General features: G+C 40.0%; 1 protein-coding gene across 1 annotated transcript in view; it reads left to right on the plus strand.

Moving 5' to 3' along the window:
- The first annotated feature begins 9,232 nt into the window (after nucleotides 1-9,232).
- ASCC1 (activating signal cointegrator 1 complex subunit 1) overlaps nucleotides 9,233-14,954 on the plus strand; it is a 165,435-nt gene continuing 159,713 nt past the window's right edge. Inside the window, exons 1-3 of the mRNA XM_006888965.1 lie at nucleotides 9,233-9,359; nucleotides 10,986-11,085; nucleotides 12,988-13,085. Coding sequence (XP_006889027.1) covers nucleotides 9,248-9,359; nucleotides 10,986-11,085; nucleotides 12,988-13,085 — 310 coding nt within the window. The 5' untranslated portion in view covers nucleotides 9,233-9,247. The remainder of the gene's footprint in view (nucleotides 9,360-10,985; nucleotides 11,086-12,987; nucleotides 13,086-14,954) is intronic.

Raw genomic sequence — 14,954 nt, forward strand, 5'->3', positions numbered from 1 at the left:
AGAACTCAGACTTTGAAGCCTTTCTGTCACTGTTAACATCCTTGCTACTTTACTTGCTGTACGACTCTATGCAAATCACTTAATCTTTGTTCTTCAGATGTTTCATTTGCAAAATTATAATAAAGCATCTCTCTCTCCTTAAGAGGGAGAGATGCTTTATTATCATCATCACTTTTTTAATAATTTCATAGAGCCAGATTCAGAAGAGCTGTGGAACAGTTATCTCTGCTGAGGTTAGAAAGATGCTGGCTAAACGCAGAGAATACCAGAAAGATGTCTGTGTTTTATTGACTGTGCAAAGTTAGCCGACTATGTTGCTGATTGCTGTTGAACAACTCATAGAAAACCCTATCAACAAAAGACCTGAGGCCTTTTTCAAAGTTCATAATGTTTCCTGAGGCATGCTGTTTAGGAAGTGGCTGCCACTCCTACTACCTGACTGTGAACGCTTAACTGTGCTCATGGGGAAACTTGTACAGAGGCAATGAATGGTTCCAACAGGATAAGGAATATCGCAAGGTTTAAAATCAGGAAAGGTGTGCGTCAGGATTGTATGAGCAAGTAATTTGAGAGGCTGAACTATCTGAAGAAGGCTGTGGCATTAGGACTGGAGGCAGACTCATCAATAACTTAGGTTACATAGATGACTCAAAGTTGCTTGCAGGAAATTGAAACATTTGCTGCAGATCAAGATTATAGTCATTAATATAGGTCACATCTCAACATAAAGAAAACAAAAATCCTCACAACAGGATCCAAAGGAAACATCAGGAGAGATGGTGAAAAGATTACATTTTCAAGAATTTAATTTTACTTGAATTTACAATTCACACCCACGGTAGCAACAGTCAAGAAATCAAAAGATGTGTTGCACTGGGGAAATCTGCTGTGAAGGTCCTCTCCAAAATGCTAAAGAACAAGGATGTCTGTTTAAAGCATAAGATGTGCCTGACTCAACTATGATATTTTCAATTGCTTCATATGCATGTTAAAGCTGGACAATGAATAAAGAAGATCAAAAAAGAATTGATATTTTTGAACTATGGGGTTGGTGAAGAGTGTTTAATAAGCCATAAACGTCAAGAGAATAAACATAGCTATCTTGGATGAAGTGCAGTCAGTAAGAGTGCTCTTTTCATCATTAAACTCTACCTCATATACTCTGGGTATTGTCAGGAGGCAGCAGTCCTAGTAGAAAAATACTTGGGAAAGCAGAGGCTAAGTACAAGACAGGAAAACCTTCAACAAGATGGATGGACAGAGTGACAGTTAACAATGGGCAACAAACAGTGTGGTGGAGAGTGTCATGATAGCACCAGATAGGGCAAGGTTCAGATCTGTTTCTCCTAGGGTCGCTGAGTCATAGTTCACTTGATGGCACCTAACAGCAATACATCCCTGGAAGGGAAATTTCTGACTCAAAGATTTTAAGACTACTGCTGTCCAAAGAACTTCATTGATGAAAATGTACTATATGGTAGATGCAGTAGATTACGTTAATTGGCAAAATGGCTTTCCTAGCCATTGGCTTTGACTTTCAGCACACGGCTGGAAGGGAACATCGAAACAGAGTATAAAAAGGATTCATTACAGAATTGGTCAGTTTTGCCATCCCATCAGGTTTAAATTCAGTAGGATTAGAAGCTAGAGAGTGAATAAAGAGGACAGAAGAACTGATGCCTTTGAACTGTAGAGTTAGAGAAGAGTACTGTATATCCCATGGACTATAAAAAAACAAACAGAGATGTCTTGGAGAGGTGCAGCCAGAATGCTTCTTGCAGGCAAAATGATAAAACTTTGTTTCACATCTTTTGGACATGTTGCTAGGAAACACTAGTCACTGGAGAGGGACATCATACTTGGAGAAGAGGGGCAGTGAAAGAGAGAAAGATCCTCAATCAGGTAGGCTGATACAGTAACTGCAGCAATGGGCACAAGTGTGTCAGAGATTGTGAGGATGAAACAGGATAGGACAAGGTTCAGGTGTGTTGTTCACAGGGTCAGTATGAGTTGTACTTGATTTAATGGCAGATACTGAGAATCTTATTATCAACAAGAAACAGAGAATGCAGTGTGCATCCTTTGGGGCCAGAGAGTTCTGCATCAGTCAGGCCAAGACTGTGATGAGAACAGTAGCTGCAGTGGAGGACCTGAGACTGGCATGACTTGGGACCACTAACCCCTACAGTCAGAGCCAGGTGCCTTCACCCAAGCTTACTGGAGGACTAGGGGGAGATGCCATAATTGGCAGAACTAAGGCAGTTTTGTAACACCGGCCTAAAGAAACAAAACTATGTTTGAAGGGGATGCAACTGTGCTTGAAAGCTTCCTACTTGACTTGTAATTTGTTTACTTCCCAATTAAATGCCATAAATATATATACAGTTCTGTGTGGCCACTGCAACAGGATACTGGGTCCACCACTAGGGCAGTGAGGCCCCAGTGAGGATTGTTGGTGCTATGATTGGTAGAAATAGGTTTGGGAAGGGGTGGTAAGAGGAGGGAAGGTGAGAGAGGAAGGGGAGGAAAAAAGACAGAGAGAGACAGAGAGAGAGAGAGAGAGAGAGAGAGAGAGAGAGAGAGAGAGAGAGAGAAGAGAGAGAGTTTGTGTGTGTGTAGGGTCATGTCTGGCCTCATCGGAACAGAATAGGTTGTGCTGTGGTGTTATTTTCTTTTTCCTTGAATTTTTTTCCCCTCTACTAGTTTATTTACAAAACTTGAATACACATTTGAGCAAATTCTTTCAATTTCCCTAAACCCCCCACCCATCAAATAGTACAACCCAATGATTAATCTCCCCTCCCCCTGCACATCCACATCCCTCTGCTTCCAGCCTCTCCCACTGCTCCTGGATCCTTATACTCATTCTACAATAATGATTTTATACAATATTTATCCTGGTGGGAATGAGTTAGAGTTAGTTCACTCAGCATAATGTTCTCCAGTCTCTCCCAAGTTAGGTAATAATTTACAAAGTCACTGCTCCTGCGTGCTGCATAGTATTCCATTGTGTTAATGTACCATAATTTCTCAATCCATTTGTTTGTTGTTGGACATTTGGGCTGTTTCCATGTTCTTGCGATAGTGAATAATGCTGCTATTAACACTGGTGTACAAATCTCAGTTTGTGCCTCAGTTCTCATATTCTCAGGGTATATTCCAAGTAGTGGAATAAGCTGGGTCATATGGAATTTTTATGTTCAGCATTTTAAGGAAGCACCAAACTGCCTTCCAGAATGGCTGCACCATTTTACAATCCCACCAACAATGTCTAAGAGTTCCTTTCTTGCCACATCCTCTCCAACATCTATTTACTTGCTGCCCTGTTAAACTTTGCGACTCTTACTGGAGTGAGATGGTAGGTACCTCATTGTAGTTTTGATTTGCATCTCTCTTATTGCCAGCGATTTGGAGCATTTCTTCATGTGTCTGTTTGCCATTTGAATATTTTCCTGTGAAAATTCTTTCCAAGTCTTTTGCCCATTTTGTAATTGGATTATCAGTCTTTCTCTCGTGGAGGCCCTGTAGTATTTTATAAACTTTTGTTATAAGACTCTTGTCTAAGATGCTATTACCAAATGTTTGTTCCCAGTCAGTAGGTTTTCTTTTCACCCTGTTGGAAAAAGTTTTTGATGACCTCAAAACCTACAACACAGCAGGGGTAACTAAAACAGCATGATGCTGGTACAATGACAGGCACACAGACCAATGGAACAGAACTGAGAACCCAGAAATAGACCCAGCTACATATGGTCAACTGATATTCGACAAGGAATCAAAGCTATCAAATGGGAAAATGATGACCTCTTCAACAAATGGTGCTGGCAAAACTGGACTGCTACCTGCAGAAAGCTCAAACAGTAGCCACAACTCACATCATACTCAAAAATTAACTCAAGGTGGATTAGAGACCTGGGAGTAAAGCCCAAAACAATAACATTCATAAGAGACAAACTGGGATCAAGCTTAGAAGTGCTAGTCCAAGGTATAAAGAGTCTGCTAAATACAACCAGATTTAAAGGGATAAAAATTAATGCATGGGACCTTCTAAAGATTAAATCCCTGTGTGCTGTGGTGTTATTGGGGACTGTTCCCCCTTGTGGAGTGAAGAGAGTTTAGATGTGGCTCTCCCCACATTGATCATTTAAGGTATAACAGTCCAACAGGTAGTCAAAATGTACCTAAGTTTAAAATACAAAAGAAAGACTGAAAGAAGAGATGATGTTAGGTAGGATTGGTAATAGTCAAAATTAATCTGAAAGCTAGACTAGAAATGCAGTTTCAAGATGATTCAACACTCAGAAAACTTAGCCTTACACTAACAATCAAATAGAGGTACTATAAAATTAAATGAGTGGATACATGTAAAGCATTTGGAAGAGTTACAGGCATATTAAAAAATCAAACTCATGACCATCAAGTTTATTTTAACTCATAGCAACCTGGTAGGATGGAATGTTGTCTTATGGGGTTTCCAAGGCTTTCAATCTTTAGGAATGCAGACAGCCTCATCTTGCTCCTGTAGAGCAGCTGGCAGATTTGAACTGCTGACCTTCTGATTCAGTGGATGCTTTAATTACTGCAACACCAGAATTGCTAAGGACATCTTTCTCATTGCTGTCAAGTTGGAAATGACTCACAGCTGACCCTCTATTGGATTTCAGAAGTTGGAAACCACACTGTAGGTTACGGCCCATTTTTTTCCTGAGGAGCTATTTTGGACTCAAACTGTCAAGAGACGAGGCTTTTGGGTTAACAGTGCATTACAACACCACCACCAGAGCTCCCTGTTACAGGCACAGTAAGTATTAATAATTGACTATCTAAAATTGCTTCAATATGGATCACATCTAAACATCAAGATGACAAAAATCCTCACCACTGGACTGGTAAGAAATTGTGACAAACAGAAAAAAGACTGAAATTATCAATGATTTCACCTTACTTGGATCTATAATCAACATCCTTGGTTCCAGTAGTCAGGAGATCACGAAACAGTATGCACTGGACAAGTCTGCTCTCAGGGACTTCTTCAAATTACTGAGAAGCAATGATGTCAGTTTGAAGACTAAGGTGTGCCTGATTCAGACCACGATATTTTCAATCACTTGCTATGTATCTGAGAGCTGGACAATGAATAAAGATGACAACAGAATTGATGCTTTTGAGTTGTGGTGCTGGGGAAGAGCACTGAATATCCGATGGAGTGCTAAAAGAACAAATAGATATGTCCTGGGAAAAGTGCAGCTAGATTGCTCCCTGGAGGCAAGGATGGTGCAGCTTTGATTCACGTATTTTGGGCACGCTACTAGGGGAGGGTTATTTCTTGGGGAGGGGCACCATTGGAGAAAGGCGGAGAGTCAGGAAAGGATAGATTGACAACAAGATAGATAGACAGTGACTACAGCAATGGGCTCAAGTGCGTCAGAGATGGTGAGGGTGGCAATGGATAGGGCAGGGTTCAGATCTCTTGTTCATAGGGTCACTGTGAGTTGTACTCAATTTAATGGCGCTGAACAACAACAGGGTTGCTATGACTCAGAATTGACTCTGGCAGTGAAGTGAATCTTTGTCTGGAAGGTATTTAAAACTTCAGTTTCAAGGTTCATGATCTTTGGAAGAATCCTGTGATCTAGGAAAGAAGTTCTAGGCCTAGCATAGAAGCTGAATACAAGCATGGCACAGGAAAGATTACCTATGCTATAGAGAAGTCTAATGTCATGAGGATTGGTCCTTTACTGTTTTTAATTCCCTATTCTGTACATCGCTTTACACATCTCTCTCGTACTGGATGATGAATAAGGAAAATCAAAGAACTGAGGCATCTGAAATACAGTGTTGGGTAAGCACACTGACTATATAAATACTATGGAATTCCAGAAGGAACAAATGTTTCTTGGAAGGGCAACCAGAATACTCCCTAAAAGTAAAGTTGGTGACTCTGTCTCCCACCTTTTGAGTATGTTATCAGGAGGCGCCAGGTGCTGGAGAAGGGCATCTTATCTGGTAGAGGGCACGTGAGAAAGACGAATTTTGCCTCTAACAATGAGTAATAATCTTAAGGATGGCAATGGACCGGGACAGGGCTTCCTCATATCCTGCACTTAACTTTCCCACTAGGCTACCAAGCCCACAGTAGGTGCTCAACGAGATTTTGCCCAATACTTAAGATTAAGAACTTGGCTTTGGCCTATCAGGAAAACTGGGACCACTGATAATAGAGGGATCACTGGAAACCGTGACAATGTAGGGATATCCTGTGTGCCTACCTAAGAAAATGACACATTTTTTTAGGTGACAGGTAAATCTGAGGGCAATCCTTTTAGGCAGACACAGAACAACTGTGCCCCTAACTCATGATTAAGTATTTATTTCATGTAAGACAGAGATGCTCTTGCATTCGCCAATTACTTTCTAGTAGATATCCATTTTTCTAATATTATTTCTTAAAATCTCATCAGAAAAGTAAATACTAAAAGAAGAAAAATAAACACTGAAGTTCCTCCAGGGGTACAAAGGCAAATTGCTACAATCATTCTCTTCCATCAACAAATTAACGCAAAACAGATGGATTACAATGGAATCGGAGAAGATGCTGCAACTAGAATGAGGCGGGGAGTGTGAAACAACTTAGATGTGAAGGTTCAAGATACTAGAGGTTCAAAAAAACAAAAAAAAAAACCCCAAAAAAAAAAGATACTAGAGGTTCAGTAACACGCCCGCTCGGCCCCAAATAGGAGACACCACCCGCACCATCCCACCGCGCAGGCGCCGCCCTCGGCCGCATGCGCACTGAGGCCTAAGACAAATTCCTCTTCCGCGTCCGCTGCGGCCGGTTCCAGTTTCTCCTCCCACCCTCTCCATTTTCCTAGTCTTTCCAGGTAGGATCCGAGGAGTCAACTCCTCTCCAAGCTCTAGAGGGTTCCTGGGCACCCGCTTACTTACCTCAAAGGCTGTGGCACTTTTCCCTAGAGCCCCGCCCCCAGGCCAAGCTGGGGCGGCCACGCTTCCTACGACGAGGACGGCAGCGTACTCGCGCCCGCTCCGAGGGAAGCCGCCACCCCGCCGCCCGCCGCGCGTCCGTACTGCGGTGGGCGTGGCTTGGCCGGAGTGTCGTGGAGACGCGCGCCTGGAGAGCACTTCCGGGTCCTTCTTTTTGTCGCTTTTGTACCTGGCGCGGGAGCATCCTAGCCTGTTGTTCACTTTGGCTTAGTGATTTTTCTGCTAGCTTTTATAAGTCATAACTTTGGATTCCTCTATGATATTGCAGCCCTTCTGTTTCTCCCTTTCCAAATCACCACGAAGGAGAACGAAATGTGTTATTTCTCCCTCGTCCTTCTGAACAGTGATAGCTGAGGGCAAGCCGGGAAAGGTAGATGATGAATTTGCTGACTCTGAGATTACCTTTTATTCTAAAACCCATTTTTCGGACTTCACTTCAACTTTTGTGGAAAACTTTTTTTTTTTTTTAAAAAAAGGCCATGAGAGAATAGTGCACTAGGGTATAATGGCTTCTAAATGAATTTGTCTTCTGTGTTATTTCTCACAGGTACTCTTCCTTGGTTCTGTAAGCAGACCAGTTGCCAATTAAAGCAACTTGCTGAGAGCTTGAATAGTAGTGTATTTAGTAAAGATTGATATATATGTATCTAACATATATTTTAGTGCTGTCAAGTCAGAACTGACTTTCCAAAGCTATAAATTGCATGGGATGAGATTGCTCATCTTTCTCCTGCGGGTTCGTGGTTAGATGCAAACTGCTAGAGCGGAGTAAACTTGGAGTTACCCCCTTAAGTTAGTAGCACAACTCTTTATGGACTAGGTCACCAGAGCACCGCTGTGTATCTCTCAAACCTCAAACTTACTGCCAGTTAAGTTGGAACGATCCCTTACCTCACCCTTCAGTGAATTTTCAGAGTCCCTTGAGGAGGGACTGCCCAGTTTTCTCTTGCGGAGCAACTAGTGGATTAAGATTGCCTCAAAATTAAGAGATTTTTCCTCCCAAGGAAAAGTTTATTAAAATTTCCTGATTGACTTACTTTTCATGCTGGTTGCAAACGGTGAAATACTTTTTCACTTTGCAAATTTATGGATAAATGCGTAAGATTGGATTGAACTTCCCAGTACTTTTGTTAGGTTAAACTAATAGAGAGATCTCTGTAGTTTTTCTTTTAGTCATTGACAGGTTGTGTGTAAAGAGCTCAGCATCTTTTATTTATTTATTTTTTATGATATATACCTAGTAGTGATATGTTTGTTGAATACTTTTGAGTCCGAACTGACCCGTAGCAGACCCTCCCGCGGGTTTTCAGAGGCATTAAAACACATGGGAGGAGATTGCCCATCTTTTTCCTATGGAGCAGCTGGTAGATTTGAACTGCGTGCCTTTGGGATTGCCGCATAGCTTCTTACCTCTAGGCCACGAGAGTAGAGAAGTATCTGGATTAAATGGCATTTCTGTTTTCAACTTTTTAAGGAAACCGTAAACTGCTTTCACATAATGGTTGCACCATTTTACATTCCTTCCCACCCCCAGCAGTTCCAGTGAGAGAGTTCCATTATCTCCAGCCTTTTGGTGACATCTGTTGTTTACTATCTTATTGAAGTTTTCTGCTGTTGTGAGATGATACTTCATTGTTTTGATTTGTATTCTCTATTGCTCGTGATTCAGGTGGCCAATAAACACATGAAAGAATACTCACGAGCTCAGCATCTTTTAATCAGCCATTTTTTGGGGAGAATGGGAGGTAATAGTTTAAAAATTACTTTTCTGCCTAAGATGAATTAGGAATGGAATCCTTTGTTAGAAGATGCAGCAATTGACTTAAAGCAATTTACAAGTGCAGAAAATCCAATAGAAATGTTGCTCTGTGTTGTGGAGTCAGAATTGACCCATAGCTGACCCTCCAGTGGATTTTCAGAGGCAGTAAGGCTCATGGGGGGAGATTGCTCATCCTGCTCCAATAGAGCAGCTGGTGTATGTATTTGAATCACGTGCCTTTGGGATCATAGTGCAGTTTCTTACTACTAGGTTATCAGAACTCTCTATGAAAATAGAGCTGTGAATTGTTGTCTTAACAGTGCCTTTTGGTGAGAAAGTGCTGTGAACTCATGGCCAGTTGTGTCCTTTCAGGCCTACAGCATCCACAGAGTAGAGGCAAGTTTGGTTTTTCCCTGACTGAAACGAAAACTCAGGTGTGACCTTATTTTTCAGGATTTCACTGCAATATTATTTAGAGAACATACTATGGATATTCTGCGCCCACAACTTATAAGAATTGATGGACGAATTTATAGGAAAAATCCTATCCAAGAACAGACTTACCAGCATGAAGAAGATGATGAGGACTTCTTTGAAGGTAACGCAAATTGCTCTTTGGTCAGGTTGGTAGTAAAGTGTATTTTGTATTGTAGGAGCAATTCTCTATTTCCTTATGTTCTAATTTTGAGATATTTGGCTTCTCAAGGGCTACCCTTCTCCCCCCCCCCAATCTCTATTTTAATTCTGTTGGAGTACGACCTAGACTTCAGTACATAGTCTGTTGTTGTTATATGCCCTCAAGTACATAGTCTATTAGCAATCTTAAAATGATTATAAAAATATTTTGAAATATAACAAACATTTTGAAACAAAACAGATTAAAAAACACTGAGTTGGGCAGATCAATTTCTCTATCATTGTTTTGGAGTCAGAACTGACTCCTAGTTAACAGAAATATGGAACGCTTCACGACTTTGCGTATCATCCTTGCGCAGGGGCCATGCTAATTTTCTCTGTATTGTTCCAAAAGGGCTACCCTTCTAAACATAATATTTTTTTTCCCAGGTACTGGCCCCATCTGACAGCTACCCAGAACATGTCAGATAGAACCTTATCATCTTTGCCTTTAAAGAGTACTCTGGCTCTATTTCCTTCTTCATTGTTCTTTTGACAGTCTGTGGTTTATTGAGTACTTTTCACCAACACCACTATCCAAAGGCATCAATTGCTCTTTGGTTTTACTTACTTATTTTCCAGTTTTCACATGCCTGGGAAGTAATTGAAAACACCGTGGCTTGGATCAGGCACATCTTACTCTTTAAACATTCCTACTCTAACACTTTAGAGAAGTCCTTAACAGCAGATTTGCCCAGTACAATACTGTCTAAGTGGCTCAGTGGGAAAATTCTTGCCTTTCAGGTAGGATTCCTGGCCCATGCTATCCACTGTCCCCTAACAGTGTTAGTTGTAATTATTATAATTCTTTTTCTTTTTACTCATATATAAGACGTTTTAAATATATAACTAAGTTTATTATAGTATAACTTTAACTAAACAGTTGGAAATTGATTCTAAATATTCTCAGGTTAATTATCTTGGGGATGAGTTTAATGCATAAATAGGGTTTTGCAGGTTCTCTGCTATCTTTTTTTTGAGTTAAAGTCTTCTCATCAGACCCTAGACCTTCCATGGAGTCTTTCCTCTGGTTCTTCTCATTGTTTCCTTTAGTCTTGGAGTTTTGAGTTCTTTTATTTTACCCTTCTTTTTTCTCCTGTCTCTTGTGTAGAGTAAGTTTTTCTTGTAACTCCTTCCTCATTTGTGGAAGTAGTTTTGTGGTTTAATATTAAAACCTACTTAAGTATACACTTTAAAAGAGTGACATTTATAGAATGTTAGCTATATCTCAGTAAAATAATTAGTGAAAAAATATTCTTTGTTTATTTTTGGGAGAAAACGGTTTAATAATGCTGTGCACCTGCCTTGTTCCCAAAGTTCCAAGACGGAATGATTTTAAATAGTTATTATGATTTTTTTTCATTTTCTTCTAAGAACAGGAAACAAAGAATATCATCGGTACTCTGCAATATGAAATGCTGGCCTATTTTCTGTGTGCGTGAATGCATATCTTGTGTCTTTCACATCCTGGAAGTGGCTGGCTGTGGGGAGACAGCCGTTTCCCCATAGGCAGCAGCTTCTGAAGGTGGTTGCTTTGGTTTCTGTGCAGGTAATGTGGAGTGTGGAGAAGAGCCCTGTGAAACCTATGTGGTGGTGCAGACGCAACGGGGTTTCCAGTGTTCCGTGAGGGCACCCAGCCAGCTCTACAAGTGAGTCAGGCCACAGCTTCTGCGCACTGAGACACCTCTAGGAAACATGGCAACACACTGGTCCTTCAAGCTTCCACTCTTGGGGTTTTGTTTAAATTTTTTTTTTTTTTAAATTGGAATTTTAGAGAAAGTTGACAGAAAAGTTATATTTTCATTCCTTCATTGATACACATTTTCCACCCTCTCTTTTCCCCCTCCCCCAGCTCACTTTGTAATGCATTTCTTATTCCAGATTAATTGTCATACATATCATGCCTAATCATACATTCCTTTCAGGTAGTCCTTTCCCTCATCTGTCCCACTGCAGAGTTCATTATCTATCCACTCTTTTCTTGTCAGTCCTATTTTATAACAGCAATGTTATGTAGTAATTGTCCTTTTTTTATTTTTTTAGTAGTTGTCCTTTTGTGACCAAGGTACTTCACTCAGGATAGTATCTTCCAAACTCACCCATGTTGCGTAGTGTTTTACAAGTTGATTGTTTTTCAGTGCTGTATCAAATTCCATTGTGTGAATGTACCACAGTTTTCTGGCCGTCCATTTGTTAATGCGCAGTTCGGCTGCTTTCATCTTTTCTCTATTGTGAATAATGCAACTGTAAACATAGGCGTGTATACATCTGTTTGTGTTATGGCTCTGGTCTCTTTAAGGTATAGTCCCAGTAGTGGGATAGATGGGTCAGATGATATTTCTATTTCCAGGTTTTTGAGAAGGTCCTGAGGTCACAATCCATAGTGGTTGTACCATTTTACCTTCCCACCAGCAGTCAGAGTTCCAATAGTTTCACATCCTCACCAGCATTTATTGTTTGCTGCCCTGTTGAACTTTGCTGTTGCTGGGGTGAGATGCTAGCTCATGTTATTTTGGTCCACTCTTGTCTGGATGCTTGATTACTAGGGAGCCAGCAGGTTAGTTAGTGTTTTATGCCTTAGAATTTGTAAGGACTAATAGCAGGTGCTCTGGCGGCCTAGTGGTAAGAAGCTATGTTGCAATTTCAAAGGCACATGGTTAGAATCCACCAGCTGCTCCACAGGAGAAAGATAAGCAGTCTCTTGCTGTGTGATTAACTGCCTCTGAAACCCCCTTGGAGGGTCAGCTGTGGGTTGGTTCTGACTTGGTGGTACACAACAACAATACAAGTCATTTCATCATCCAACAATACAAGTCATTTCATCATCGTGTATCACCCAGTCCTGTTGATTTTACCTCATAACTAACCTTTTATTTCTTTGCTGCCACCCCTCTCTATTCCCATTGGGTTATTTCAAATAACTTACTGTCTTTCTATATTGATTTTGGCTCCACTCATAATAGTTTCTTCATGTTGAGGATAGAGTGATTTTTTTAAAAAGGCATGTCTAGTTATTTTTTTGTCTCTGCTTAATACCTACCAGTGCCTTTCCATTGTTAAAAGAATGACCAAAATGTTGCACATGATTTAGAGGCTCTTCATTTTTTTAGCCTTAAATCATACCACTCTTTCTCTGACTCAGTGGTTTTTCTCAGTTCTTCAGATATGCTATACACCTTCCTGCCTTAGAACCTTCACATTGCACTGTTCTCCTCACCTTAGAATCTCCTTCTCTTTGTTGAGTCCTGTATTCCTTGCTTTGACACCATCATTCCCAATGCATTAGATTCTGAGGGCTGCTGTGATGAAACACCAAAAAGGTGTGGCTTGAGGTGACAAAAATGTATTGTCCCATAGTTCTCGAGGCAAGTGGTCCAAATTCATAAACCCAAATGATTTCTAATTTTTGCTGAGTATCTATAAGTATTAACTTTTTACAGCAGGACTTTTTTGAAAGGGAGTCTTTTCAGCCATATAGATTTTAAGCATGTTGGTATACTCTTGGAACAATTTCATTTTCTTCTATTTGTAAATGGTTTTTCTTATTGTAGGCATATTGTTGGAAAGAGAGGGGACACCAAGAAGAAATTGGAAATGGAGACCAAAACTGCTATTAGCATCCCCAGACCTGGACAAGAAGGAGATATTGGTGAGATGCAGTGTACATATGTTAAATTTGCAGTCACTTTTGCAGATTTGTGGAATAATATGACCTATTGATATGTTTAATAACTGTATTCTTTATGGGATTCTGTAGGGTCACTGTGAGTGGTACTCGACTCAGCGACACCAAACATTAACAACAACATAACTATTGACCTTTTCATGATATAGTGATATTAATTTCTCCAATGAGGAAGGATGCAGTTATATAACTATGTCTTGTTTGAGTGTCTAGAAGAGTATTTAGACCTTCATTTTATATCTTCCCATGTAAGCAAGTGTCTAGATTTCTCTGTGTATTAAGAGCAGCTCTACTCTGCTTTAGTAACTTTAAGTGGAGTATGTGAATAGGTTCAAGTTAGGATTAGGAAAATGAATGAGATCAGTGCATTTGAACTAAAGTTCAGCTCTTTGCATGAGAGTTCTTTCTCTCAGTGTTTTGCTCTTCTTTTGGAGACCAGAAAAGAAATTTTTGGAGTAATGATTAAAATAATAATTTAAATTACTACTCAGATGAGAAAAATAAGTTTGACATTAAAGTCAAGTTTGAAAGTCTCTGTATTAAGTATGTGTTATAAAATGGTTTGAATAAAGGGATAAATTTTTTTTTTTAAAATTAACCCAGGGGAGCTCTGGTGGCCTAGTGGCAAGAAGCTGCACTGCAATCCTAGAGGCACATGGTTCAAATCCACCAGATGCTCTGCCGGGAAAGGAGGAACAGTCTCCTCCTGTACCAGTCAGATCTGATTTGACGGTACACAGACACACAAAATAATAATAAAATTAAAAAAAAAAATTAACCCAAAGCTGTGGGAATATTTCATGGTCCAAGAGTGCAGCTGCTTTAATAATTTTCCATAACTTCCTATAAAGTATACACATTTTGCCAGAGAAAATCACACTATCTTAGGTTTTTGCTTTGCAAGAATAATCATTTTGATAAAGAGCCATGGCTGTTCAAAAGAATTTTCTGTGATCACAGGAATAGTCCCAATATGCATTGGTCATTATGGGGCTATTAGCCACATGTGGTTCTGAGTCCTAGAGATGGTCCTAGTTTGACCAAGAAAGTTATTTAAAACGTTTCATTGAAAAAGCTACATGTGGCTAGTGGATAGAGTTTTTCCCAGCCTTCAGTAAGATAAACAAGTAGTAGCATTCGAATTTTTTTTTTTTTGAGCAGCAGGCAGTTATTTTAGCATTAAAATTTTAACAGTGCTTTTGAAGGACTTCTGTTGCAATAGGTATTCAGTTATTTGTATTTACAATTAGGAAAGAAAATGTTTTTTCCCCATAAGCTTTAAAGTTTGAACTACAGATACTGAAGTGGCATCCACTTCCTAAACAACATGCCTCTGGAAACACATGCCTTTGGAAACTCTATGAACCTGGAGAAACGACAATAGTTATAGAAAGGCTTAAGGCCTTTTGTTCATAGGGTTGCTATGAGTCATCCTCAACTCGATGGCAATGAACAACAACAGCATGTAATTTTGTTAAAGCTTATTTTTATCTAGTTATTATCTGATTATAAATTAATATAATTTTTAAAACCCCCAAAGTTTTCCAGAAATTATATGTACATTTTAAAAACAGATCTTTTTATAATCTTGAAGTTCGGGTGGCATAGTCCATAAGGAGTTAGGCTGCTAAACAATGGGTGGTACTTCGCTGGTTCGAGGCCACTAACATTTCTGTGAAAGAAAGATGGGCAGTTTTCTTATAGACAATTTATGTTGTTCATGTTGTTATGTGCGGTCGAGTCGCTTGAGACTCACAGTGACCTATGTACAACAGCCCAAACTCTGCTCTGTCCTGTGCCAACTGCACCGTCTCTGATACACCCATCCCGATT

This window comes from Elephantulus edwardii, unplaced genomic scaffold, assembly GCF_000299155.1.
Source record: "Elephantulus edwardii isolate Elephantulus edwardi_28Jun2011 unplaced genomic scaffold, EleEdw1.0 scaffold00074, whole genome shotgun sequence".
Classification (NCBI taxonomy): domain Eukaryota; kingdom Metazoa; phylum Chordata; class Mammalia; order Macroscelidea; family Macroscelididae; genus Elephantulus; species Elephantulus edwardii.